General features: G+C 39.5%; 1 protein-coding gene across 1 annotated transcript in view; it reads right to left on the reverse strand.

The window, feature by feature from the left end:
* Window positions 1-25,015, reverse strand: part of stk32a (serine/threonine kinase 32A) — a 103,493-nt gene that overhangs the window by 32,270 nt on the left and 46,208 nt on the right. The window contains exon 6 of the mRNA XM_056446517.1: window positions 20,227-20,264. Within this exon, the coding sequence (XP_056302492.1) occupies window positions 20,227-20,264 (38 nt within the window). The remainder of the gene's footprint in view (window positions 1-20,226; window positions 20,265-25,015) is intronic.

The following is a 25,015-nucleotide window of genomic DNA, read 5'->3' on the forward strand; positions in this document are numbered from 1 at the left end:
GAGAAGGAGCGCTATCCTGCTGAAGAATTTCCTCTCCTGTGGTTTGTCATGTAATGGGGAGCACAAATGTCTTGATACCTCAGGCTGTTGATGTTGCCATCCACTCACACACCCATACTGACTGTAACCCCAAACCATGATTTTTCCTTCACCAAACTTGACTGATTTCTTTGAGAATCTTGGGTCCATGCTGGTTCCAATAGGTCTTCTGCAGTATTTGTGATGATTGGGATGCATTCATAGGAAACCATTTGCCACTTTTTCCAAATAATCAAGAGGTCATTTGTAGTATTTGTAGACTGACAAAATTATATATATATATATATATATATAAATATCTCAAGCTTGAGAGAAAAAAAAAGATGTCTGTGATTGGTCAAACTCATGTTTGGTTCATGTTTGTCTATATATTTTCTGGTCAAAAAAGTGAAATATTAGGATGAAATGAAATATCTTATGTCTAATACTGCTATACAAAATAATGTTTGTTGCTTGTTCAAACTACTTATTTAAAATGAGTTTAAACCCAATTCTTAAGTTTTTATATAATTGATTATGTGCAATCCACTTAAATTTGTAAAAACTAATCAGTTAACTTAATTCCTTGATGTTGTCCCAGCACAAATCGATTGTGTAGAACTCAACATTTTTACAGTGTATATTTTGCCACCTATTATATTAGGATTGTGAAAACATTACACCCTTTCCTCTCACTATGTCCTTCTCTATATGTTGTAGCAGCTTCCACACATTTGTTTAATATGGTTTAGACAGCATAAATAAGCAGAGCAGCATATTCAGTGTTACATTAACCATGCAATTTATACTGTTGTTTACATCCGAGTGTCTCCATCCATATGGGAAATTGACCAAATCTTGTCATGACACTATAAAATGAAACATCTGGTCATAAATGGTGCCCAAAACTCACTGTTTAGAATTACAGCTTAGCTGAATAATAATATTAATTATTATTTAATGAAAAACATTATTGCTGGGTCATTGAAAACAAGTATAATGCATTATAATAAAACTTTGAAACAGGACTAACAGGTTTTTAAGGTTGTCATGCCTGGAAAATCACAGGTTTTTTCAGAACCACATTAAATCTACACGAATAAGAAAAAGTAAAAGAATTAAGATGATTATTTTTGAAGGCAAGATGTAAATGGGGAAAATGTTGACTATTCTCAGTTTCTATAGACTTTTTTGTTTGTTTTCTTAAATGGTAGAATTTTAGATGTTCTTATGTTGAAATTACTTTAAATAATGTCACCGCAATTAATTTTAAAAGGTATACTGCCCCCCTTTTTAAAAATTAACATTTGTATCCATTTCTCAGTGGATATAGTCAATATATTTCAGTGCATTTTAACAAAACTGTTTAATTAAACTGTTATATCCATTAAAATAAAAGTTTGTTCACCTAACATCTTTAGAAATAGAAAGAAAATACAGTTTAATTCAATCAAGTTACTGCAAACAAACAAACAAACAAACAAACAAACAAACAAACAAACAAACAAACAAACAAACAAACAAAAACTACACAGTTTCAACTAAATATTATAGTTTTTATATCTCACTTGATTTTTTCTGTTTATTAAAATTTTATTTAATAATGTTGCCCAACATATTAATTTGGGTGAACTAACTTTTGGACTGGGATCTTTTAGGTAGATTCGTTAGATGTATATAGCATTAGAAAATCAAAAAAATATATTGCTTAAGGGGGCTAATAATATTGACCATAAAATGTTTTGAAAAAAATTAAAACTGCTTTTATTCTAGCTGAAATAAACCAAATAAGACTTTCTCCAGAAGAAAAAATATTATCAGACATACTGTGAAAATTTCCTTGCTCTGTTCAACATCATTTGGGAAATATTTGAAAAAGAAAAAAAATAGAATCACAGGAGAGCGAATAACCTTGACTTCAATAATAAGTAAATAATAATATTAGCCATATATAGGAATAAATTGTTAAATAAATAGTATGCATCTTCCAAAATGTATTCATTCCTTTCTGCTCTAATAATGTGTTTTAGTCTGATTTTTCGGGGTCAGTTCTTCTAGTTGGTGACCGTGGAGTGGTCAAAGTCAGCGGTTCACCTTGATGAAGATCTGCCATCGCCGCAGGCTGAGAAAACTGGAGCAGATGCTGTGTATAAGTACGGAAAGACACATGGGATTCTTTTCCTCTAAGAATATGCATATGTGTCCCTATCACAGAGAGAGTAGATGCTGTGGATGTGGGCAGTGTTGATCTGAATGTAAAGCAGCTCTTCATGCACTGTTTACAGACAACACGGCTCACAGATAAACAGAAGATCAAGAGCATCTATCTATCTATCTATCTATCTATCTATCTATCTATCTATCTATCTATCTATCTATCTATCTGTCTGTCTGTCTGTCTGTCTGTCTGTCTGTCTGTCTGTCTGTCTGTCTGTCTGTCTGTCTGTCTGTCTGTCTGTCTGTCTGTCTGTCTGTCTGTCTGTCTGTCTGTCTATCTATCTATCTATCTATCTATCTGTTTGTCTATCTGTCTATGTATCTATCTGTCTATCTATCTATCTATCTATCTATCTATCTATCTATCTATCTATCTATCTATCTATCTATCTATCTATCTATCTATCTATCTATCTATCTATCTATCTATCTATCTATCTATCTATCTATCTATCTATCTGTTTGTCTATCTGTCTATGTATCTATCTGTCTATCTGTCTATCTATCTATCTATCTATCTATCTATCTATCTATCTATCTATCTATCTATCTATCTATCTATCTATCTATCTATCTATCTATCTATCTATCTATCTATCTATCTATCTATCTATCTACAGTATCTAGCGGTGTGACAGTTTTCCACCAAAATTTGTCTTTATATCGTCTGTGCAACACAATGCATATTTTTGAGAAATGTAAGGATTTCTATTTCTACAGGGTTTGAATTTTGAAATTTAAAGTGACAGTCACCAAATCGCCACAATTAGGATCAAAACCTAGAAGAGGCAGTTTCAAAGAGTTATAAAACATTATCTGTGTGATATTTTGAGCTGAAACTTCACACACACACACACACACACGCACACACACACACACACACACACACACACACACACACACACACACACACACACACACACACACACACACACACACACACACACACACGCACACACACACACACTCTAGGGACATCAGAGACTTATTTGACATTTGGGTGATTAATTAATAATAGAATTTTAACAATTGCAAAGAAAATAATAATACAATGGACTGAAACAGCACTTTTCCTGCTCATCTTTTTTTCCTGGCTGTGTTTGTGTCAGGTGTGTGAATGCAGTGATATTGAGAGCTTTAAGTGTGCGTGCGTGTGTGTGTGTGTGCGTGTGTGTGTGTGTGTATGCGTGCGTGTGTGAGTGAGTGGTCTTGGCTCCAGGCTAAGAGGCCATTGAAGGTAATGCAGCTCTCGTTCCTGCGGGAGGAAAGCCCGATGTCCACTGAGCTGTGGAGAAACACCTCCTGGAGACGCAGCTCTGCAGGACTCAGCACTTTCCTGACACCCTCCAGGGGTTAAATATACAGCACTGCTGGTCTCTGAAAGCCGAGCAGATGGCCTCATCAAGCCAAATATCTGTCTGATTTTCACTCAAAAGCAAATGGATGTTTTGGCTTGGGCTTCGTCAACAGCAGGCATTTAAAGGGGAGCTATTATGCCCCTTTTTACACAATGTAAAATAAGTCTCTGATGTCCCTAGAGTGTGTATGTGGAGTTTAAGCTTAAAATACCACAGAAATAACATTTTATAACTTTCTGAAATGGACCTTTTTAGGTTTTGATGCCAATTGTGGTGTTTTGGTGACTGTCTCTTTAAATTCAAATGAGATTGTGCTCTTTTCAAAAGAGGGCGGAGCTACAGATGCCTATGTGTCAGCATAGAGGCAGATTCAAAAACAGGACTAACGCCCTCTGCCAGACATGGGCATACTACGACCCGCGAGCCATATATGGCCCGCCAAACATCTCCCAGTTATATCAAAATAAAAAATTAATAATATCGTTACCGGCAAACCTTCATTTACTGTCCCCTGTAATGCCCACATTTCCCCAATAGATGGCGCGCTTGAGCATTTGCCCCCTCTTCTTCGCGGTAAAGCTTTTCCCAGAAGAAGCACTCTCCTTCTCGGTACCCGCGGTAAAGCTTTCCCCCTTCCAAAAACAAACATGAGCTTATCAAAGAAAAGAAAAGTCGACAGCGAGTGCCGAGTGTTTAACACTGAATGGACAACAAAATATTTTTTTCAAAGAAGTCCGATCAAAGGCTGTATGCTTGATATGCCAAGAAAGTGTTGCGGTTTTTAAGGAGTACAATATTAGCCGTCATTTTGCTACGAAGCATGCCAACTATGTATATGAGCAGACATTTAGTGTTAAGAACATGAACAAAGCCCGTCACAGATCCAGGATAACTGACGAACACCTCGGATCTATCCTGAGAATCGCCACAACAAAACTTACTCCAGACTTTGATGCACTGACAAAACAGGGAGATCAACAACACTGTTCCCACTGAAACTGATGGTGAGTTTTCCTGCTGTGTTTATTAAACTGAGATGTAATTAAATTAACCATTAATCATTAATAGGTCAAATCCTGTATGTAATTTATATAAAACTCCATTCATCTGTTCTTGGCTCGGCCCCTCTGTCAAATTTTAGAACTCATTTTGGCCCGCGACTCAAAAAGTTTGCCCACCCCTGCCCTATGCTTTGAGGGAGAGATAGTCACTAGTGGGTGGGGCTTTCCCCCTCTGATGACACGTACAAAGGGAGAATGCCAATCAAAGTGTTTCTGAATCACGTGTGATTATAAAAATATTAATTAATACATTTTTACCATTAGAAGCTGGTTATGTATGTATATACAGTATATATATATATATATATATATATATATATATATATATATATATATAAATATATATAGACTAAGAAGAGTATCAAATCAGCAGGATGCCCTTCTGGACCTTTCACTTACTTTGAAGACTACTGACTACGTTTACATGGACATCAGTAATAGTTATTTGCCTTAATCTGAATAAGACAATAATATAATTACGTGAAGTGTTTTTTGAATGTTGCGTCACCAGGCTATTCACGTCTGCAGAGTCTCATGTCATTTTGGGTGTTTCATCTTTAATTTCTCGACATTAACTGCAGTTCGGCAGTATAACTTTCACTCATGAACATTTCATTCATGCCCCCGTGACAAACGGGTATTTGATGCGAATATGAAGGACTGGTGGAAGAGTGTTGTTTTATTGATACCGCACGTCGAATGGAAATAAAAAAAAATTCGGCATTTCGTGATGTGTGTGTGTGTGTGCGGTCCTTTACTGACAGCCGCGTGTGTGGATCTTGTTACAAAATGAGGCGAAAGTCCTACATGAAGGTAATAGTTTGATTGCGGTGTTTACTTCAATAATGCCACTAATATCTGCAAACTCCACTTCTTAGTTTCATTTCTGTTTAATTCAGTTATGACTTTAGTTGCATTAAGGTAATCAAAAATCGCTGTTTACATGGTAGACTCTTAATCAGAGGATTGTCTTACTCGTACTAAAATCGTATTAAAGTATTGTTGCCCATGTAAACATACCGACCACTCCGTCAGGGCTCTGCAAACTTGGCTTTTCTCTATGTACATCAAAAGCAAGTATGCTCTGGCTCATTCTTATTGACAGTGGAAGATGATTTACAGTTAGTCGTGTCAGGAATCCGACCACAGATTAGCATGTTCTCACAGAAACAGGCTCAGCTGAATCACGTAAGCTGTATATTTATGTTTCAATGTAATTAATGCTACGCACTGTAAACGCAGCAAGTAATATGTGAATGATGTTTGCGCATGCATTATAATTTTGGCTCGAGCGAGAGGTGCCTGGGGGGGGGATGGGTGTGAAATCGGACCAACTCGGTGGAGGGTGGGGGGGTATGTCCTAAAAGTTTGAAAAGTCCTGCACTAGACAACGTGAAAGGCCACAAATGAGTGAATTCAGACACTGATGAACACCTGCTGTTAACAAGCACAATCACTGAAGGAAAGAACAAGAAATAAAACTACAGACACGGCCTCACACCAAACCAACTGAATTAAAACAGAAGATTAAACAACTCCATTAAATAACAGCATTAGCAGCTTCACTGATTACAGTTTGACTTCATTTCTGTCACATCTGTAAGAATATTGGATAATTAACAGAGGTTTATAATTTTTATTAAAAGTGTTTCATTTGATGGCACCATCATGAAGATCAGAGGCTGCTTTAGTTGAGCTCTTGAACCTTTACTCTTCTATCTTAATGTTTTTCTGGCTGTTATAACTGTATTTCTAAAACTCATCAGTTATAGCAAGAACGGCAATGAGAAACTATACTGTATGTACTTAATTGCCACAGATATAATTTCTGGTATTATAAAACTTCATTCATTCATTCATTTTCTTTTCGGTTTAGTCCCTTTATTAATCAGGAGTCGCCACAGTGCAATGAACCGCCAACTTATCTAGCATATGCTGTACGCAGCGGATGCCCTTTTAGCCACAACCCATCACTGGGAAACATCCACACACACTCATTCACACACATACACTACGGACAATTTAGCATACCCAATACACCTATACTACATGTTTTTGGACTTGTGGGGGAAACCGGAGCACCCGGAGGAAACCCACGCGAACATGGGGTGAACATGCAAACTCCACACAGAAATGCCAACTGGCCCGGCCAGGACTCAAACCAGCGACCTTCTTGCTGTGAGGCGACAGTGCTCACCTCTAGGCCACCGTGCCACCCCCCTTTTAATCAATATACGCTTCAATATGCAATATACACTTGGATGGTGAATATTGTATTTGCTGTTAGTGCTTAATCATAAAATCAATCTGGGGTTACTGTGGCTAACCGATGATACGAAATAATAATATCATGGCATCTTATTGTACACCACAATATTGAATCATTACTTGATTTCTATGTTTAACAAAGCACCTTGAAATATACCTTAAAATCTTTAAGAAACTTCCCCTAAACCTAACCAATAGTGTGTTCAATGAATTCTGTTTGTCCACTGGCTGATTATTATGTTTAACTCGAGAAAGTTTAAGAATATACTTAAGTATATGTGAGTTACTTCATTGTATAACTCGGTTTTGGTTTTTAAATAGTGTGGATGTGTCTTATAAACTGCCTAAAAATTTAAACGTACTCACTATTTTCTCACTGTTTACTTGTTTTTACTTGAGTTTCTTTCTTCTACAAGCAGATATTTTGAAGAAAACATTGACTTCCATAGTAAGAAAAACAAATACTATGGACGTCAATGGTTACAGGTTTTCAACACAGACTCAACTGATGCCTTAATGTGCACCCTATACTGACACTGAGGCGAATAACCTGTTGAATAAAGTTAGTTAGTTTTATCTGCACACAAAAGTATTCTCAGGGCTTGATAATATTCTGAAGGCATATGGTCTGCTATGTTTTTGGTATTTTCCTGGACTTAATATAGTTCTCTGGAGAAAGTTCTCTGGAGTCAGGAACTTTGCTGTCAATGGAGGATGAGGGAGCTCTCAAATTTCATATAATTTTATTTACATTTTTTCGAGCATGAATGAAAGTATGAGTAATTCATAGCATAATTTTCATTTTGGGGTGGATTGACACTTTAAAAATGTCTTTTGAGAATGTATTTAAGAATAAATATTTTAATTACATGATTCTCTAGAATACTTGATTCTGATTTAGTCAATCACAATGTTTAGTGGGTATTTTACTTACAGATAACTGTATATAAAATCTATAAAACAGGCTCATCAGGGTACTTTGAATAATCTTGACCGTACTCTAAGCTAATATTTAATTAAAAATAAATGAATGAATAAATGAATTAATAATTTACTGTTAGCCATTTAACAGAGACTATCGTCCAATGTGACATAATTGAAAAGGCATTCATCGATTCAACAATAAGAGGGGTATATTGTCATTTATATAGTCACTGTAATATCATGTTAATTTATGGTTGTACCAAGGTAATACTAAGCCCCAAAAAACAACAAAAAGTACATTTAGTAGTTTTAAATACCAACAGCATTACATCACAACAGTGCTTTCAGATACACAAGCACAGGTATTTCTTCTTATAAATAATGGTAAACACTTGTGAGCTCTCTGCATCATTAGGTAACCAAATGACTCCATATTTCATGAAGAAACCACATCCACAAACCTACTGATGCATAGGAATAAGGCTTATAAGAAACACGCCTCCAGTTATAATGGGCGAATGTAGATTTGCAAAGACGTTCCAATAATGCAATCTATTGATAAAGGCTGTCAACCCATTAAAAATTGTGCTCCAATACTTACAAGATATGATAAAAAATTACACTCACTAGTCACAGAGTCAGATGCACATTGCTAGAACCAGATTGGACTCCCTTTTCGACAAGGAAAATAATCATCTACGGCGAGGAAAATAAGTATTGAACATGACACCATTTTTTTCCCAGAAAACATATTTCTAAAGGTGCTGTTGAATTGAAATTTTCACCAGAGTTTGGTAACAACCAAAGAAATCCATATATGAAAAGAAAAGTTAAGTGAAATAAAAAGAAATGACACACGGAAAAAGTATTGAACACATGAAGAAAGGGAGGTGTAGCTCGGCAGTGAAAGCCCAGACAGTAGCTGAAATCTCTCATTAGTTCGTCAGCAACTCTCCACCCTTCCTCAGTGTAAACGAATATCAGCTGCTTCAGTCCAACATCTACATTAGCAGGAGGATGAAGATGAAACATTTTAGCAATGATCCCAAACACAACCAAGAAACTCTCAAATGCTTTCAGAGAAAGAAAATCAAGCTGTAGAATGGCCCAACCAATCGCCTGACTCAAATCCAATAGAGTATACAAAATAAAGCTTAAATAATGTTTTGATAGACGAGACCCACAGAACCATCAAGATTTTTACACACGGATCACACCTGAGCAATGCATGTGACTTGGCTGAATACTTTAGGCTGCTGAATACTTATTTCCCCCACTGTTTATAACTAAAATACACTCAGAAAACTACTTATTTCAAATGAGTTGAAACAACACAATTCCTACGTTTTTTTTAGGACAACATAATTGTTTTATGTTCAGTCCACTTAAATTGTTAAAAAAATATGCTAACTTAATCGATTTGTTTTGGGACAACATGAAGGAATTGTGTGGAACCCAGCATTTTTTTACACTGTTATTGATATGTGATTGGCTATTTGCATGCATGAAAAGGTAAATAGTTATTTCATAAAGTGCCGTGTGAGTGGTAATTACACACATTAGCGCAAAAGAAAACTCATCATTTTAAGGAAAAAAAATGATTGTGTAGTACAACTGAACATATATGGCAAAATATATTGTTTATTTTATTTAATTGTTATAGAGTGCGAGCTAATAGTTGGCTTACAGTAGAAATCATTTCAAATATAGCATGTTTAGTGTAAACTTCCATGCTGATTTTAAGTCATTACATGCTAATTTAAATATTTAAATAAATCACAGTATAGTAATGAGCACTATAGATCAACCCACCGAAAACAAAACCTCAAAAAATATATATATATTATTACAAACAGGCTAATTAATGATACAGTGTTCTGGTGATGGCGCCTGAGGAGTAGTCGTGCGCATGGTCTGCTCCCGAAAAATATTTTAGTTTTGTCTTTTAACATCCGTGCTTTTGTTGGTATCTGACAGTATTGGTTGTAATTACTGTTCTGTGACTTAATTCACTTCTGAAATGTCAAAAGGAAGGGGCAGACAGGTCGAATGCTAACGCCACGTTAGCCAAGATTCGTGCGTTACATGACGACCTCAGAGCCTCGATCGCAGAAGATTTCTAAACATCTTTTGAAAGTTTGGCAGCAAAACTAGATAAACATTCAATCCACTGTGGCTGATCTCAGAAAGCCTGAGATGTTCATAAGCTCAGGAATAGATATACCTGAGGTTTATATTAAAGGACAGAAACTGTAGGCAATCCTTGTCTAGATCAATCTGGGCCAAACTAATGCCAAACAACTGGCGGCGATGAAAACCAACTGTGTTGTCGGCTGAGCCAAAAAGCGGCGTGTGAACCAGCCTGACCTCACGAGGAAATGTAACTGTTTTATGTTTTGTCAGTTTAGTGGCTACTTCATATTAATTCATAAGAGTTAAGTCTTAGGAAAATATACAAATTTGAACCCTTTCATGTGTTCGATCACACCGGTGTGATCAGCCTTGGCTGGTCTCTGAAGCGTACGATCACACCGGTGTGATCAGAATTTCCAGAGCAGACGCTATCAACTGCTACAATTCAAATCTGTTGGCACACACTGAAGCACAGAAAGAGGTGTGCAGTGCTTGTTATAAATCACAATGTATTGGTGCTCTCAGACAAATAGGTTTCAGACATTCATATACATGTAACTACAAGCAAAACATACCATTTAGGGTTTGTAAAACACACGCGGATGTCTACGGAGATGGTATTACTAATTATTTTTCAATATAACTTGACAATGTGCTTTGTTCATGTAAGATACACACTGTTTATGTTACTAGAATATTGTCACGGATTGGTCAGGCTCTCACGATCCCCACTCACGAAGATCACCATCACCTGACTTCTAATGAGCACACAGCTGCATCACATTCACGAGCACCAGATAAAAGCACAGCACTCCAGTCGCTCATTGTCCGGGCTCGTCTCGACGAAAGCGGACAACTGAGCGACCACTCAGCGTAGTCATCCTCAGCTAAAACAAACGCTTTACTTACCTGTTCTCTTTGTATTCCTCCTAGTCTTCCTGGTCCACCCGAATCGTCCTGTCTTCCAGTCCTTCCAAGTCTGTGTCATCCTCTGTCAGCTGTATCTGGTGTGTGCTGTCCATCCTCGTGTATTCCTGTTACCCAGCCACGGAGGAAAAGACCCCAACATCATTCCTGATCCTCCTGGCTATCCTTCATGTGCTCCTTGTTGTCATTTAATAAACACCCTAACGTTTCCTTACCTCTGTCTCCTGTCCGCTTCATAACAGAAGCCCGGACCCATAACGACGACAACATGAGCACCCCCGATCACTTTCAAGAGCTGGTGGACCAGTTGAAGCGGATTCTACAGCCACCAGCTCCACTTTCCAACGCACCACCAGCACCGAGCACTTCCGCCTCCACAGTTTCTTCTTCGGCCCTTCCTTCCAGTCCCATGGCCCGACCAGCGCCCTACTCAGGCGGAGCGGGGGAGTGCAATGGTTTTCTGTTACAATGTTCCCTCATATTCGAAATGCAACCTTCTCTATATCCCACAGATAAGTCAAAGATCGCCTACATCGTATCACTACTCTCTGGGCCTGCACTTAAATGGGCTGAGACGATCTGGAACCAAGCCGGGCCGGTCATGAATTCCATCACTACCTTCACGGAGTATTTCAAAGAGGTGTTTGGACGTTCTGATGGGGAAGTAGCCGTTGGAGAGCAGCTGTATCATCTAAAGCAAGGTACTCTATCTACACAGGAATATGCTCTCCGGTTTCGCACTCTAGCAGCTGCAAGTGGATGGAATGAGAGATCGTTGTTGACCACGTACCGGCTCGGCTTGGAACCCACTCTCCGAATCCAGCTGGCCACATTAGATGATACTATGGGTCTGGAGAGATTCATCCAACATTCTCTCCGATGTTCCGATCGTCTCCGTTCCTATCAACAGGACACCATCACCCCCTCGTCTGCACTCCTCCAATCGCCTGAGTCAACAGCCTCTCCAGAACCAGAACCCATGATAATAGAGTCTGGAAGACTGACATCAGCGGAACGACAGAGGAGGCTGACCCGGGGTCTGTGTCTATACTGCGGTGTCAGTGGACACACCCGTATGGAGTGTCCCCTTCGTCCCATTCGGACTTCAGTGAGTGTATTCAGTACGAATATTGAACAATGTAAACCACTTACTACCACCGTACAAATAACTACTGCCTCTATTTCTCTCCTTGTCACAGCCCTCATCGACTCCGGGTCAGCAGGGAACTTCATCTCCCAATCCCTCTGTCGTCAACTCCACCTACGTACTGAGGCGTCCTCGCATATATACCAGATACAACCGATAACCCAGTGCACTCGATCTTCGACCCGTATCCATCGACAATGCGAAGACATCCTTCTTCAAGTGGGGTTGTTACATCAAGAGAGGATTCAATTTCTGGTTCTGGAGGGTGCAAATATGGACATCATTCTAGGGCGCCCGTGGCTGGTGAAGCACGATCCCATCATCTCTTGGGGCACAGGAGAGATAAAGAAATGGGGATCTGGATGTACACCTACCTGTTTTCCAAATCTCCCTCTTCAAGGTCGGAACCCCATTTCTTTGTTTACAACATCGGTCGAGAGTCCTCCTGAGAAGCAGTCTATCCACATTCCTAAGGAGTACAGCTCCTTTCATGATGTCTTCTGCCCCAAGAGAGCTTCCCAGCTACCGCCGCATCGGCCATGGGACTGCGCGATCGACCTAGTTCCAGATGCCCAGTTGCCAAGAGGTAGGATCTACCCGCTCTCGCTTCCAGAGAATCAGGCAATGGAAGATTACATAAGGGAGGCTCTGAGTCAGGGGTACATACGTCACTCAAAATCACCAGCCGCCTCAAGCTTCTTCTTTGTGGCCAAGAAGGACGGAGGGCTGCGTCCATGCATCGACTACAGGGTCCTAAATAACGGTACAGTAAAATACCGATATCCCCTTCCTCTGGTACCAGCCGCTTTGGAACAGCTCCGAGAAGCTAAAGTCTTCACTAAATTGGACCTCCGCAGCGCGTATAATCTGATAAGAATACGTGAGGGGGACCAATGGAAGACAGCATTCGTGACCCCTACTGGCCACTATGAATATGAGGTCATGCCTTACGGTCTGGTCAACGCCCCCTCCGTATTCCAAAACTTCATTCATGAAGTCCTCCGGGAGTTTCTTCACCACTTTGTAATAGTGTACATAGATGACATCCTCATTTACTCCCGGAGTGAGGGTCGAACATCGCCAACACGTTGCGGAGGTCCTACACACATTGAGAGAACATCACCTCTACCTCAAAGCGGAGAAATGCTCATTCCACCAGAAGTCGATTCATTTCTTGGGATACATCATTGACCAAACCGGTATACGTATGGATGGGAAGAAAATTGAGGCTGTTCTATCCTGGTCAGAACCCACTTCCATTAAGGAGCTCCAGAGGTTTCTTGGGTTTGCTAACTTTTATAGACGGTTTATCAAGGACTACAGCAGGATTACATCACCTCTCACTAATCTCCTCAAGGGTAAACCCAAAGGACTGGAGTGGACCAAAGAAGCAGCCGCAGCCTTCCGCCTTCTTAAGAAGGAGTTCACAAGGGCCCCACTCCTGACTCATCCTGACCCAAATCTTCCTTTCGTGGTGGAAGTGGACGCATCCACCACCGGCGTCGGGGCAGTATTATCCCAACATCATGATACACCGCCCCGACTGCATCCCTGTGCCTATTTCTCTCGGAAGTTGAGCCCGGCGGAGCAGAATTACAGCATAGGAGACAGGGAGCTTCTAGCAATCAAGCTAGCCTTGGAGGAGTGGCGTCACTGGTTGGAGGGAGCCAAACATCCGTTCCAGGTGATCACAGATCACAAAAACCTCCAATATATCAAAGAGGCCAAGAGACTATGTCCACGTCAAGCCAGATGGTCACTTTTCTTCTCACGTTTTGATTTCTCCATTTCCTATCGTCCAGGACCCAAGAATCTAAGAGCAGACGCTCTCTCTCGTTTACACGAGCATCACGATCATGAAGAACTCCCAACGAAGATTCTTCCCGAACACATCTCCATTTGTCCGATCACCTGGAACGCTCCTCCAGTCGTTGCCACTCCGGAAGCCCCTGCTCCGCCGGGATGCCCTCCTCATCGGCAGTTCATACCACCTGAACACCGGGTAGATCTGATCCACTCCTTACATACCTCGCTAGGCACTGGACATCCAGGGATCAACAATACTCTCTCGCTAGTATCCCAACGATTCTGGTGGCCAAACATGGCAAGGGATGTGAGGCAATATGTTCAGGGCTGTAAGGACTGTGCCCAATCCAAGAGCCCACGTCATCTACCCGCTGGAAAGCTCCATCCCTTGCCGATTCCGAACCGTCCCTGGTCACACCTAGGAGTGGACTTTATCACTGACCTCCCCTCGTCAGAAGGTAATACCTGTATTCTAGTCATCGTAGATAGATTCTCAAAGTTTGTCAAACTAATCCCTCTGAAAGGTCTTCCCACAGCCTTTGAAACAGCCGACAATATCTTTAATCAAGTCTTCAGGTCATTTGGTATTCCAGAAGATATTGTGTCGGACAGAGGTCCACAGTTCATCTCACGTCTATGGAAAGCCTTCTTCAAGCTCCTAGGTGTGGCCGTCAGCCTCTCTTCTGGATATCATCCCCAAACCAACGGGCAGACAGAGAGGAAGATTCAGGAGGTGGGACGGTTCCTGAGGACCTTCTGCAGTGGTCACCAGAGCTCCTGGAGCCAGTATTTGGGCTGGGCAGAATATGCCCAAAATTCACTGCGGCAACCCTCCACCGGACTCACGCCATTCCAGTGCGTCCTGGGCTTCCAACCACCGCTCTTTCCCTGGGATGGCGAACCATCTGATGTCCCCGCAGTGGATCACTGGTTCCGGGAGAGCGAGAGAGTCTGGGACGAGGCTCATCAACATCTGCAGAGGGCAGTCCGTCGAAGCAAGGTAACCGCCGATAGAAGAAGGTCTGAAGAACCCAGATACACACCCGGACAAAAGGTGTGGCTATCCACCCGGGACATACGCATGCGACTGCCCTCTCGCAAGTTAAGTCCCCGATTTGTTGGTCCCTTCACCATCGTGGAACAGGTTAACCCCGTCACCTACAAACTACAATTACCCTCTCACTACCGTATTCACCCTACATTCCACGTATCACTCCTGAAACCCTATCACGATCCTGTTCTTCCCTCCACAGAGCCTGACCACGAAGAGGAACCCCCTCCTCCACTGCTCCTAGAAGAAGGAGCCGTCTACGCAGTGAAGGAGATCTTGCGTTCCCGACGTCGTGGTGGCCAGTTGGAGTACCTGGTGGACTGGGAAGGGTACGGCCCCGAAGAAAGGACATGGGTTCCCAGAGCTGATATTCTCGATCCTAGTCTCATGGTGGAGTTTCATGAGAGCCACCCTGAGTTCCCAGCGCCTAGAGGCAGAGGGAGACCACCACGGCGTCGGAGGTGTCGGCCCTCAGGAGCGGGCCCTGGGGAGGGGGGTACTGTCACGGATTGGTCAGGCTCTCACGATCCCCACTCACGAAGATCACCATCACCTGACTTCTAATGAGCACACAGCTGCATCACATTCACGAGCACCAGATAAAAGCACAGCACTCCAGTCGCTCATTGTCCGGGCTCGTCTCGACGAAAGCGGACAACTGAGCGACCACTCAGCGTAGTCATCCTCAGCTAAAACAAACGCTTTACTTACCTGTTCTCTTTGTATTCCTCCTAGTCTTCCTGGTCCACCCGAATCGTCCTGTCTTCCAGTCCTTCCAAGTCTGTGTCATCCTCTGTCAGCTGTATCTGGTGTGTGCTGTCCATCCTCGTGTATTCCTGTTACCCAGCCACGGAGGAAAAGACCCCAACATCATTCCTGATCCTCCTGGCTATCCTTCATGTGCTCCTTGTTGTCATTTAATAAACACCCTAACGTTTCCTTACCTCTGTCTCCTGTCCGCTTCATAACAAATATCTACTCCTCTCCCAGATAAACAGTTGCTTACCTTTATGACATATCATATGGTAAGGTTATTATTCATATCGGATGTCATGTTATTCATAAGGATGTTTTGTTCATGCTTTAAAACTCTTTAATGTTCAGTCATTTATTTTCCTTCGGCTTAGCCCCTATTTATCAGGAAATGCCACAGCGGAATGAACCGCCAACTATTCCGGCATATGTTTTGTGCATCGGATGCCCTTCCAGACGATTTAGTTTATTCAATTCACCTACAGTATATCGCATGTGTTTGGACTGTTAGGGAAACCGGAGCCCCCGGGGGAAACCCACACCAACACGGGGAGAACATGCAAACTCCACACAGAAATGCCAACTGACCCAGCGACCTTAATAATGGTGGATTAGATAAAACAATCTAACTAAAAGATGAAAAAAAAGATGAAGCAAGGATACAGAAAGTGTGTGGTGATTTTTGCTTACCACAACAAGAAACAATAGAAGAAAGAACAACAGATGCAGAGAGAGAGAGAGAGTGAGAGAGAGCGAGAATATAGCAGTAGAAAAAAGACAGCCATCTGCTGTGTGTGTGCGTGTGTGTGTTTGTGTTTGTTTAGGGAAGGGGTCATACCTATATTCACATTAATATTCCTCTCCCTATTATCATATTGATGAAAAATTATGCAGTTTTTTCCTTTCTTCCATGACAACGCTGGTTAACCAAACCTATGTGAAGCATCCAGAATGTCTCACTGCCATAAATAACCTTCAGTGCCTTATCAAACAGAATCCCTGTAGTAACTCACCTTTTCATATTGCAGGAAACATCATTTGGGGAGGAAAGCTGATAGTAATGGTAGTTTTTTGAGGTCACACACAGCATTTGCTTTGCCTTGACCCTTCAAACCAGCTGTGTATCCTTAATTCGTCATCTCCTCAGCTCTAACTCTACCTCTTAATTTGCTTTTACTTGTTTACTGATGTCCGAAATCACCCCTATATTGACAATGGCGTTCCCTTTGTAGTGCACTTTGAAAACATGTATGCCATTTTGAACGCAGCCGTGGCTCATGACTAAAGCTATAGGTGACCTATTATTTAAAAGCAGAATTTACGTTAGGTCTCCAAAGCTTGTGAAAACCAAAATATATAGCAAACGATAATGGTTTTAATCTATTGTATGTCGTTTATTAAGAAATGTATCTATGGAGCCATACATACATGTAAAACAAAAGAAAGTTTTGCAAACAAAAAAATAAAGGAATTAGCAAAATGGTAAAAAGCCTTGGAGTAACGATTGATGACCAACTGAACTTCTCTAACCACATTTCTAAAACTGCACGATCTTGCAGATTCGCACTCTATAACATCAGAAAGGTCCGACCCTTCCTATCTGAACATACAGCTCAACTCATTGTTCAAGCTCTTGTTCTCTCCAAACTGGACTATTGCAACTCTCTACTAGCCGGGCTTCCAGCTAATTCTATCAAACCTCTTCAGCTGCTTCAGAACGCAGCAGCACGAGTGGTCTTTGATGAACCCAAAAGAGCACATGTCACTCCGCTACCTCAAGACATGGCGATTTATAATCGCAGCAAACTGTTTGCAAGTATTAAAAGTGTCCAAGAAGATGTCCAAAATCTTTACACGCATTGACCCAGAGACTGTTTAGATGCATGTCACTGATGAGAAGATGACGGATGTTTACTGTATGATAACTGAAATGGCCTTAAATACCCAGCAGGCACAAAACGTTAACATGTCGTCATATTGACGTTGTACCACAACGCCATGGAGATGTCGCATTTTGTTTGGATATGAAAATCAAGTTGATGTCAGAACTTAATGTCAGGCAAACGTCAATGTCTATCCTCCAACCTAAAACCAACTAAATATCAACGTTTAATGATGTTACAGCTTGACGTTGTGTGGACGTTACCGCTGTTGACATTTATCAGATGTTGGATTTTGGTTGCCATACCTGCCGAATAAATGTCAGTATTTGACGTCAATATGATGTTGATTTTAGATGTTGGGTCGACATTGGATTTTGGTAACTTTCTAACAACCTAAAATCAATCAAATATCAATGTCATTTGATGTCATTATTGGATATCAAAATAACGTTGTCCTTTGACGCTGGCTAGACGCTGAATTTTGGTCACATGACATCACGACCTAAATCTAACCTAATATTAATGTCTTATGACGTTGTGTGCCTGCTGGGCAATAACTAAATGCACTACAGAATGTTACGTTTACACACATTCACAAATTACATGTAAACGCATCAGTTTTATCAGCGTAATACTCACTACTCACTACTCTTGAGTACTTAAAGGGTTACTTTTTACTCATACTTTAAATAAAATTTACAACCGATACTTTTTACTCTACCTGCACTACATTTTTACGATTTTTCAGTTCTCTTTCCACCACTGCCTATATGTGCTATTTACATACAGTATATTTAAACTAGATTATTAAAGTTCGTCGAGACAAACTTTGAGGCTGGCTTGAGAAAGCCTGTTGATAATAGTTTATTTAGTTTAAACAGTTTTAAAATGTATGAAAAGATAGATAGATAGATAGATAGATAGATAGATAGATAGATAGATAGATAGATAGATAGATAGATAGATAGATAGATAGATAGATAGATAGATAGATAGATAGATAGATAGATAGATAGATAGATAGATAGATAGATAGATGTTATTAGCATGATTCTAGCAAGAATTAGCATGTTACTAGCATGATTCTAGCATGAATTAGCATAATTCTAGCATGAATTAGCATAATTCTAGCATGGATTAGCATATTACTAGCATGATTCTAGCATGAATTAGCATGTTATTAGCATGATAGATAGATAGATAGATAGATAGATAGATAGATAGATAGATAGATAGATAGATAGATAGATAGATAGATAGATAGATAGATAGATAGATAGATAGATAGATAGATAGATAGATAGATAGCTAGATAGATAGATAGATAGATAGATAGATAGATAGATAGATAGATAGATAGATAGATAGATAGATAGATAGATAGATAGATAGATGCAGTGTATGGGACAGTTGCTAGGGTGCAGTATCTGGTTGTTAGGGTGTGACTACAAAGTTAAAAGGTCATCAGTGATTGGCTGCTGGCTAGACTGAGTTAAATGAGCTCAGCCATTAGTCTGTAGGACAGTCTGATGCAGAGCTCACAAAGTTTGATCCAATGTAAAGTCAATGACAGTCTTTTGCAGTGGAAGTCTTTGGGACAGTTTCTAGGGTCCCAAAAATGGTTGCTAGGGTGTGGCCAGAAAGTTAAAAGCTCATCAGTTCTTGGCAGTTAGGTAGTCTGAGTTAAATGAACCCAGTTAGATGTCTGTGTGACAGTCTGACGCAGAGTTATGAGCTGACAAAGTTGCACTCAATGTTAAGTCTATGGCATTTTTGCGGCGGTCTGGGATGTTTTTCGGAAAACCAAAAGTCGGATCAGTCGGAAAAGATATAGCAACCCGAGTCAGACCAGTTTGGAGGTCTGGTGTGAGTTTGGTGGGAATAGCTCGAAAGCTCTAGGAGGAGATGCGTTTTGTTTTTTAGTCTCAGAAAAATAGGATAACAGTAGTCTGGCTTGCTACACAAGCCAGCCTAATTAATATGGAAAATGAGTGCATGCTTTTCTCAAAATATTATTGGATTCCTTTTAAGTGTGTGTAAAACAATATAATTTTATACAAAAAATTCTGGGGATTTTCTCCAAAGAAGTTGTTACTCCACCCCGTTTAGAGCACCAATGTGGACAATTTACATTATAACTAACGTGGTACAAACAAAAGATCTGCGACTGAGCAACTACAGTTTTGGGAAACACTCATCACTACATCATTCTTTTCCCAAACGATGCATCATACTATGATAGTCCAGCCGAGAGTTATGTCGTTGTTTGGAAATTACACCCCTGGTCAGCTTGCGGTCGACTGACTGACTAAGCGACTAACCCACCCACCGCTTTCCCTAAACCCAACCGATAGTGTTTTCAAAAACAATCTAGAAAAAGACAAGCCATCACGGTTGTGTGATTTAACTATGTTTTTTACCTGGTAACCGGAAAAGATGAGGTAGGTGGTTAGCTGGTAGCGCTAAAATGAACAGAAGTTGTCGGTGGTACCACCACGTAGCATTCATTTTAAGGCTGTACCTCTGGCTACATAATACGCAATCTCCAGAAATGTAGACAGGGGTACATATCCACAATGAGCCTGTGTTGCACATTTTGATCTCTAAATAGCTAAGCAATAGTAATAGAAATGCAGCAACAGCAGAAATGATGGTGATTTATAGTATCTTTGGGGCTTACCGTGCTCGTCCAGTAAAATGTTGTCTGGCTTAATGTCTCTGTGAACACATAAATACAGTTGAGTTAGGACAAATGATCTGTTGACGCACCACTCTAACAATTCATCTGGATACAGCAGAAAACAAGCAAGGCATCACATTAACCTCTCAGTTGTGAAATGATGAGAAGCTCAAGCCAAAAGAAGCAGTGTCACTGGAGGAAAACAACTAAATGTGGGTCAGGTTGATCCAGAAAATGTGTCCTATACAATTACAGACCTGCCAGTCACAGTGTGCTTTGAGGAGCACAGACGGTCAGCTTTTTTCTGTCATGTCAACCGCTGTCAAGGCAATATTGAATTCAGCTGAGTGAAATGAAGATGTGATGATACAGATAAAGCAGCAGATCACTCCTTTAACATTGAGACTGACATAAATCAGAGGCAAATCCAAAAAAAAAGACTAAATAAGTAGGGTTTAGTTCTGTCAGTGGATAACTGGATGAGGGCAGATCGATTGGATAGTCAGCTGACTGTTTGAGTGAATTAAACATTTAAAAACGCTGCAAACCAAATGAAAATCAAAACAAGAAGTCTCAAAATTATTTTAATACTAGCAGATGCTTACATTTGAAAACAAAACAAGACAAAACAACAAAGATGCTAATGGTCTAATCCGATTCTATTGTTTATGCTAAGCTAAGCTAAAAGGTTTCAAGCCAGAGTTTTATTATGTGCTATTCTTTCATTTGAATACTGGTAGATGTTTACATTTGATAACAAAACAAGACAAAACAAAACAACAAAGATGCTAATGGTCTAATCCGATTCTATTGTTTATGCTAAGCTAAGCTAAAAGGTCTCAAGCCAGAGTTTACATTTGAAAACAAAACATAACAAAACATTCATTAATTTTCCTTCGGCTTAATCCCTGATTTATCAGGGGTCGCAACAGTGGAATGAACTGCCAAAACAAAACAAAACAAAACAAAACAAAACAAAACAAAACAAAACAAAACAAAACAAAACAAAACAAAACAAACAAAACAAAACAAAACAAAACAAAACAAACACAAAACATATGCTAATGGTCTAATCCGATTCCATGATTTATGCTAAGCTAAGGTAACAGGTCTTAAGCTAGCGTTTTAAGCCCCTTTCCCACATACACCAGCCCCTTTCCCACATATTACCAGCAATTTTCCAGAGATATTTACCGATAAATATGTGTGAAACCGATAAATATGTGTTTCACTGTGTGAAAGGGGCTTTAGTATGTGCTATTCTTTCATTCCAATGCTGGCAGATGTACTAATTTGAAAACAAAACAAAACATTCATTGTTGTTTCTTTAGCTTAATACCTAATTTATCAGGGGTCGCAACAGCAGAACAAAACAAAACAAAACAAAACAAAACAAAACAAAACAAAACAAAACAAAACAAAACAAAACAAAACAAAACAAAACAAAACAAAACAAAACAAAACAAAACAAGAGATGCTAATGGTCTAATCTGATTCTATAATTTATGCTAAGCTAAGCTAAAAGGTCTCAAGCCAGTCCCAGAGATCCATATTTAACTATAGGAGAGCTGTAAAACTACAAACCCCCCCCCCCCCCCCCCCCCCCCCCCCCCCCCCCCCACCACCACAAAAAAGTGGGGGAAACGTGTTCCTTTAATGATAGTTTTTACTGTCAAAATGCTATGTATGAGCAATATCAAATCCCTTTTAGGTGGCAGAAATAACTGAAAGCAACGAATATTTATATTAATATAAGAAAACACGTACAATGCATTACAATAACCATGAATTTGGACACACACACACACTCATACACACACGCACAAATAATAATGGGAGAGGGAAAAAAAGCACTTTCTTATATTAGTGTATGAGGCTCTATTTAATTCTGAAAGATTCTTCGTGTTGTAGATTCTGTAATATGTAGGAAGCATGAAGACATATGTTCAAACCCAAAACAGATGCTTCAACTCATTCCTGTTGTGCTAAACTGAAATTTACAGACTATTAAAAGTCAGCTATTTAAATGAAAGTATGGAGATTCTGTTGACAGTTTGCAGGATTTTTGCACAAGCAAAGTAGAGAGCTCTCAGTAGAGAGCACTTCAGATACAGGTGAGGCCAGGTGAGAAATGTCAAGTGTGTAGAGTTTAATTAGCTGACATTTGCACTGTGCTCCTGCATATATCAGCTGCACCTGATAGAGGATGATCATCGTGACAGCATTCTGGACCCGTTCCCTCAGCAACAGGCGCCAAGGCAACCTGCCTCCAGCCGGGTCTGTGTGCCTTTCATCTAATGGGCAGCTAGAGGAAATTATCACATTGCGTGCTATTTAATAATATTCTGTACATATTTTTTGCTGAGTAGATGACATTTTAACAAGCATGAACAGCTATCGAAAAAACAATCCTGTTTTTTGCTTTCTTTGTTATTGCGTTGTTTTAATTTCATTATGTGCTATTCTTTCATTTCAATAATGGCAGATGTTTAAATTTGTAAACAAAACAAAACAAAACAAAACAAAACATATGCTAATGGTCTAATCTGATTCTATGATTTATGCTAAGCTAAGCTAAAAGGTCTCAAGCTATAGTTTTAAGCCCCTTTCACACATACAGAGCTTTCTAGAATATTCAACAATGGCAGATGTTTAAATTTGCAAACAAAATGAAACAAAACAAAACAAAGCAAAACGCAACACAACACAATACAATACAATACACAAAACACACACAAAAAAGAAACAAAACAATAGAAAGAAACAAAACAAAACAAAACAAAGAAACTAAAGAAACTAAACAAAACAAAAGAAACACAAAGACGAAACAAAAAAGAAACTAAAGAAACTAAACAAAACAAAAGAAACCCAAAAACAAAACAAAAAAAGAAACTAAACAAGACAAAAGAAACAAACAAAACAAAACAAAACAAACACCAAAAACAAAACAAAAAAAGAAACTAAACAAAACAAAACAAAAGAAACCCAAAAACAAAACAAAAGAAACACCAAAAACAAAACAAAAAAGAAACAAAAGAAACTAATCAAGACAAAAGAAACAAACAAAACAAAACAAAAGGAACACTAAAAACAAAAGAAAAAAACAAAACAAAAGAAAATAAACAAAACAAAAGAAACAAACAAAACAAAACAAAAGAAACACCAAAAACAAAACAAAAAAAAAACTAAAGAAACTAAACAAAACAAAAGAAACACAAAGATGAAACAAAAAAGAAACTAAAGAAACTAAACAAAACAAAAGAAACCCAAAAACAAAACAAAAAAAGAAACTAAACAAGACAAAAGAAACAAACAAAACAAAACAAAAGAAACACTAAAAACAAAAGAAAAAAACAAAACAAAAGAAAAGAAAATAAACAAAACAAAAGGAAATAAACAAAACAAAAGAAAATAAACAAAACAAAAGAAACACAAAAAACAAAAACAAAAGAAACAAAAGAAACAAAACAAACAACACAAAACCAAAACAAAACATTGTTTAAATTCGCAAACGAAACACAAAACAAAACAAAACAAAAAATATATGTATTAATGTATACTATCATGAACAAACAGCGAAACATTTAATACATTATATATATATATATATATATATATATATATATATATATATATATATATATATATATATATATATATATATATATATAGTTGCACTTTTTGTTTTTGCTAAGAGGCCGCTGTGTACGCTTTTTCAGATCTCAAATTTCTCTCATAAGTGCCATTTGTGGCTGGTCTTCTGGCGTAAATCCATCGAAGGCCGCTGTTGACTGACTGACTGATCGACTGACCCACCCTCTTCCATCCCTAAACCCAACCAATAGTGTTTTCAAAAGCACCGATTGACCAGCGCCCACCCACTTCCCTAATTTCTTGATGGAAACATAGCTACTGTTTAAAAAAATGATCTGGAAGTCAGCGTGAGTGAATCCTGCACCCCTCACACACCTGACCTTTTCTCAATGGCAGTGTTATTCGACCACCCTGAGAGCAGTGGGCAAACTGATCCACCAGCCTTTTCTTTCGCTTGACTGCTCCGACAACCTATTAGCAGGATCTAATGGCCTCATTACATCACATATCATGATGAGGGCTGTAAACGAGCTGCCCTGCTGGTTACTGGATCCCTGTCCAGGTACTTTAGAACAGAGAGACAGCTGGAGCCCGAAACACACACACACACCTCAATAACCTCCATTGTGGGCATCTGAGCATTCGCTAGTGGAGCTTGATGAAGGGCTGCTTTTCAGTTTTCCTGAACAAAGCTGGACATGTGTTACTGTTTACTTGCTCTTTGTCCAATCAAACAACTTCTTGATACTGCCAATTACTGCCAATTACTGCCAATTACTGCCAAAGTTAAAGTCCCCATGAAATCAAAACTAAGCATATTGATTTTGTGAGCTCATATTTCTAGTTTTGTGGTGAACAATTCATCTGTGCATGTTATCAAGAAAAAAAGTTTAGTTCGTCGTTGTGATCTTTAATTGAAATCTGAAAATGCACTTCCTGTTTGTTTTCAGTTAAATTCTCAGATTAGGTCTTTCTGAGGTAGTGGGTGTGGCTAACATACCTAACCACGCCCCCTGTAGCTGTCGGTTTTGACAACAAACAGAAATGGTGAGCAGGAGGAGTCTGTTAGGTTGTAATAACTCTCCCCAAGGCGACACAGTGGCGCAGTAGGTAGTGCTGTCGCCTCACAGCAAGAAGGTCGCTGGTTCGAGCCTCGGCTCGGTCAGTTGCCGTTTCTGTGTGGAATTTGCATGTT

This window comes from Danio aesculapii, chromosome 21 (genome assembly GCF_903798145.1).
Source record: "Danio aesculapii chromosome 21, fDanAes4.1, whole genome shotgun sequence".
In the NCBI taxonomy this organism is placed as follows: Eukaryota; Metazoa; Chordata; class Actinopteri; order Cypriniformes; family Danionidae; genus Danio; species Danio aesculapii.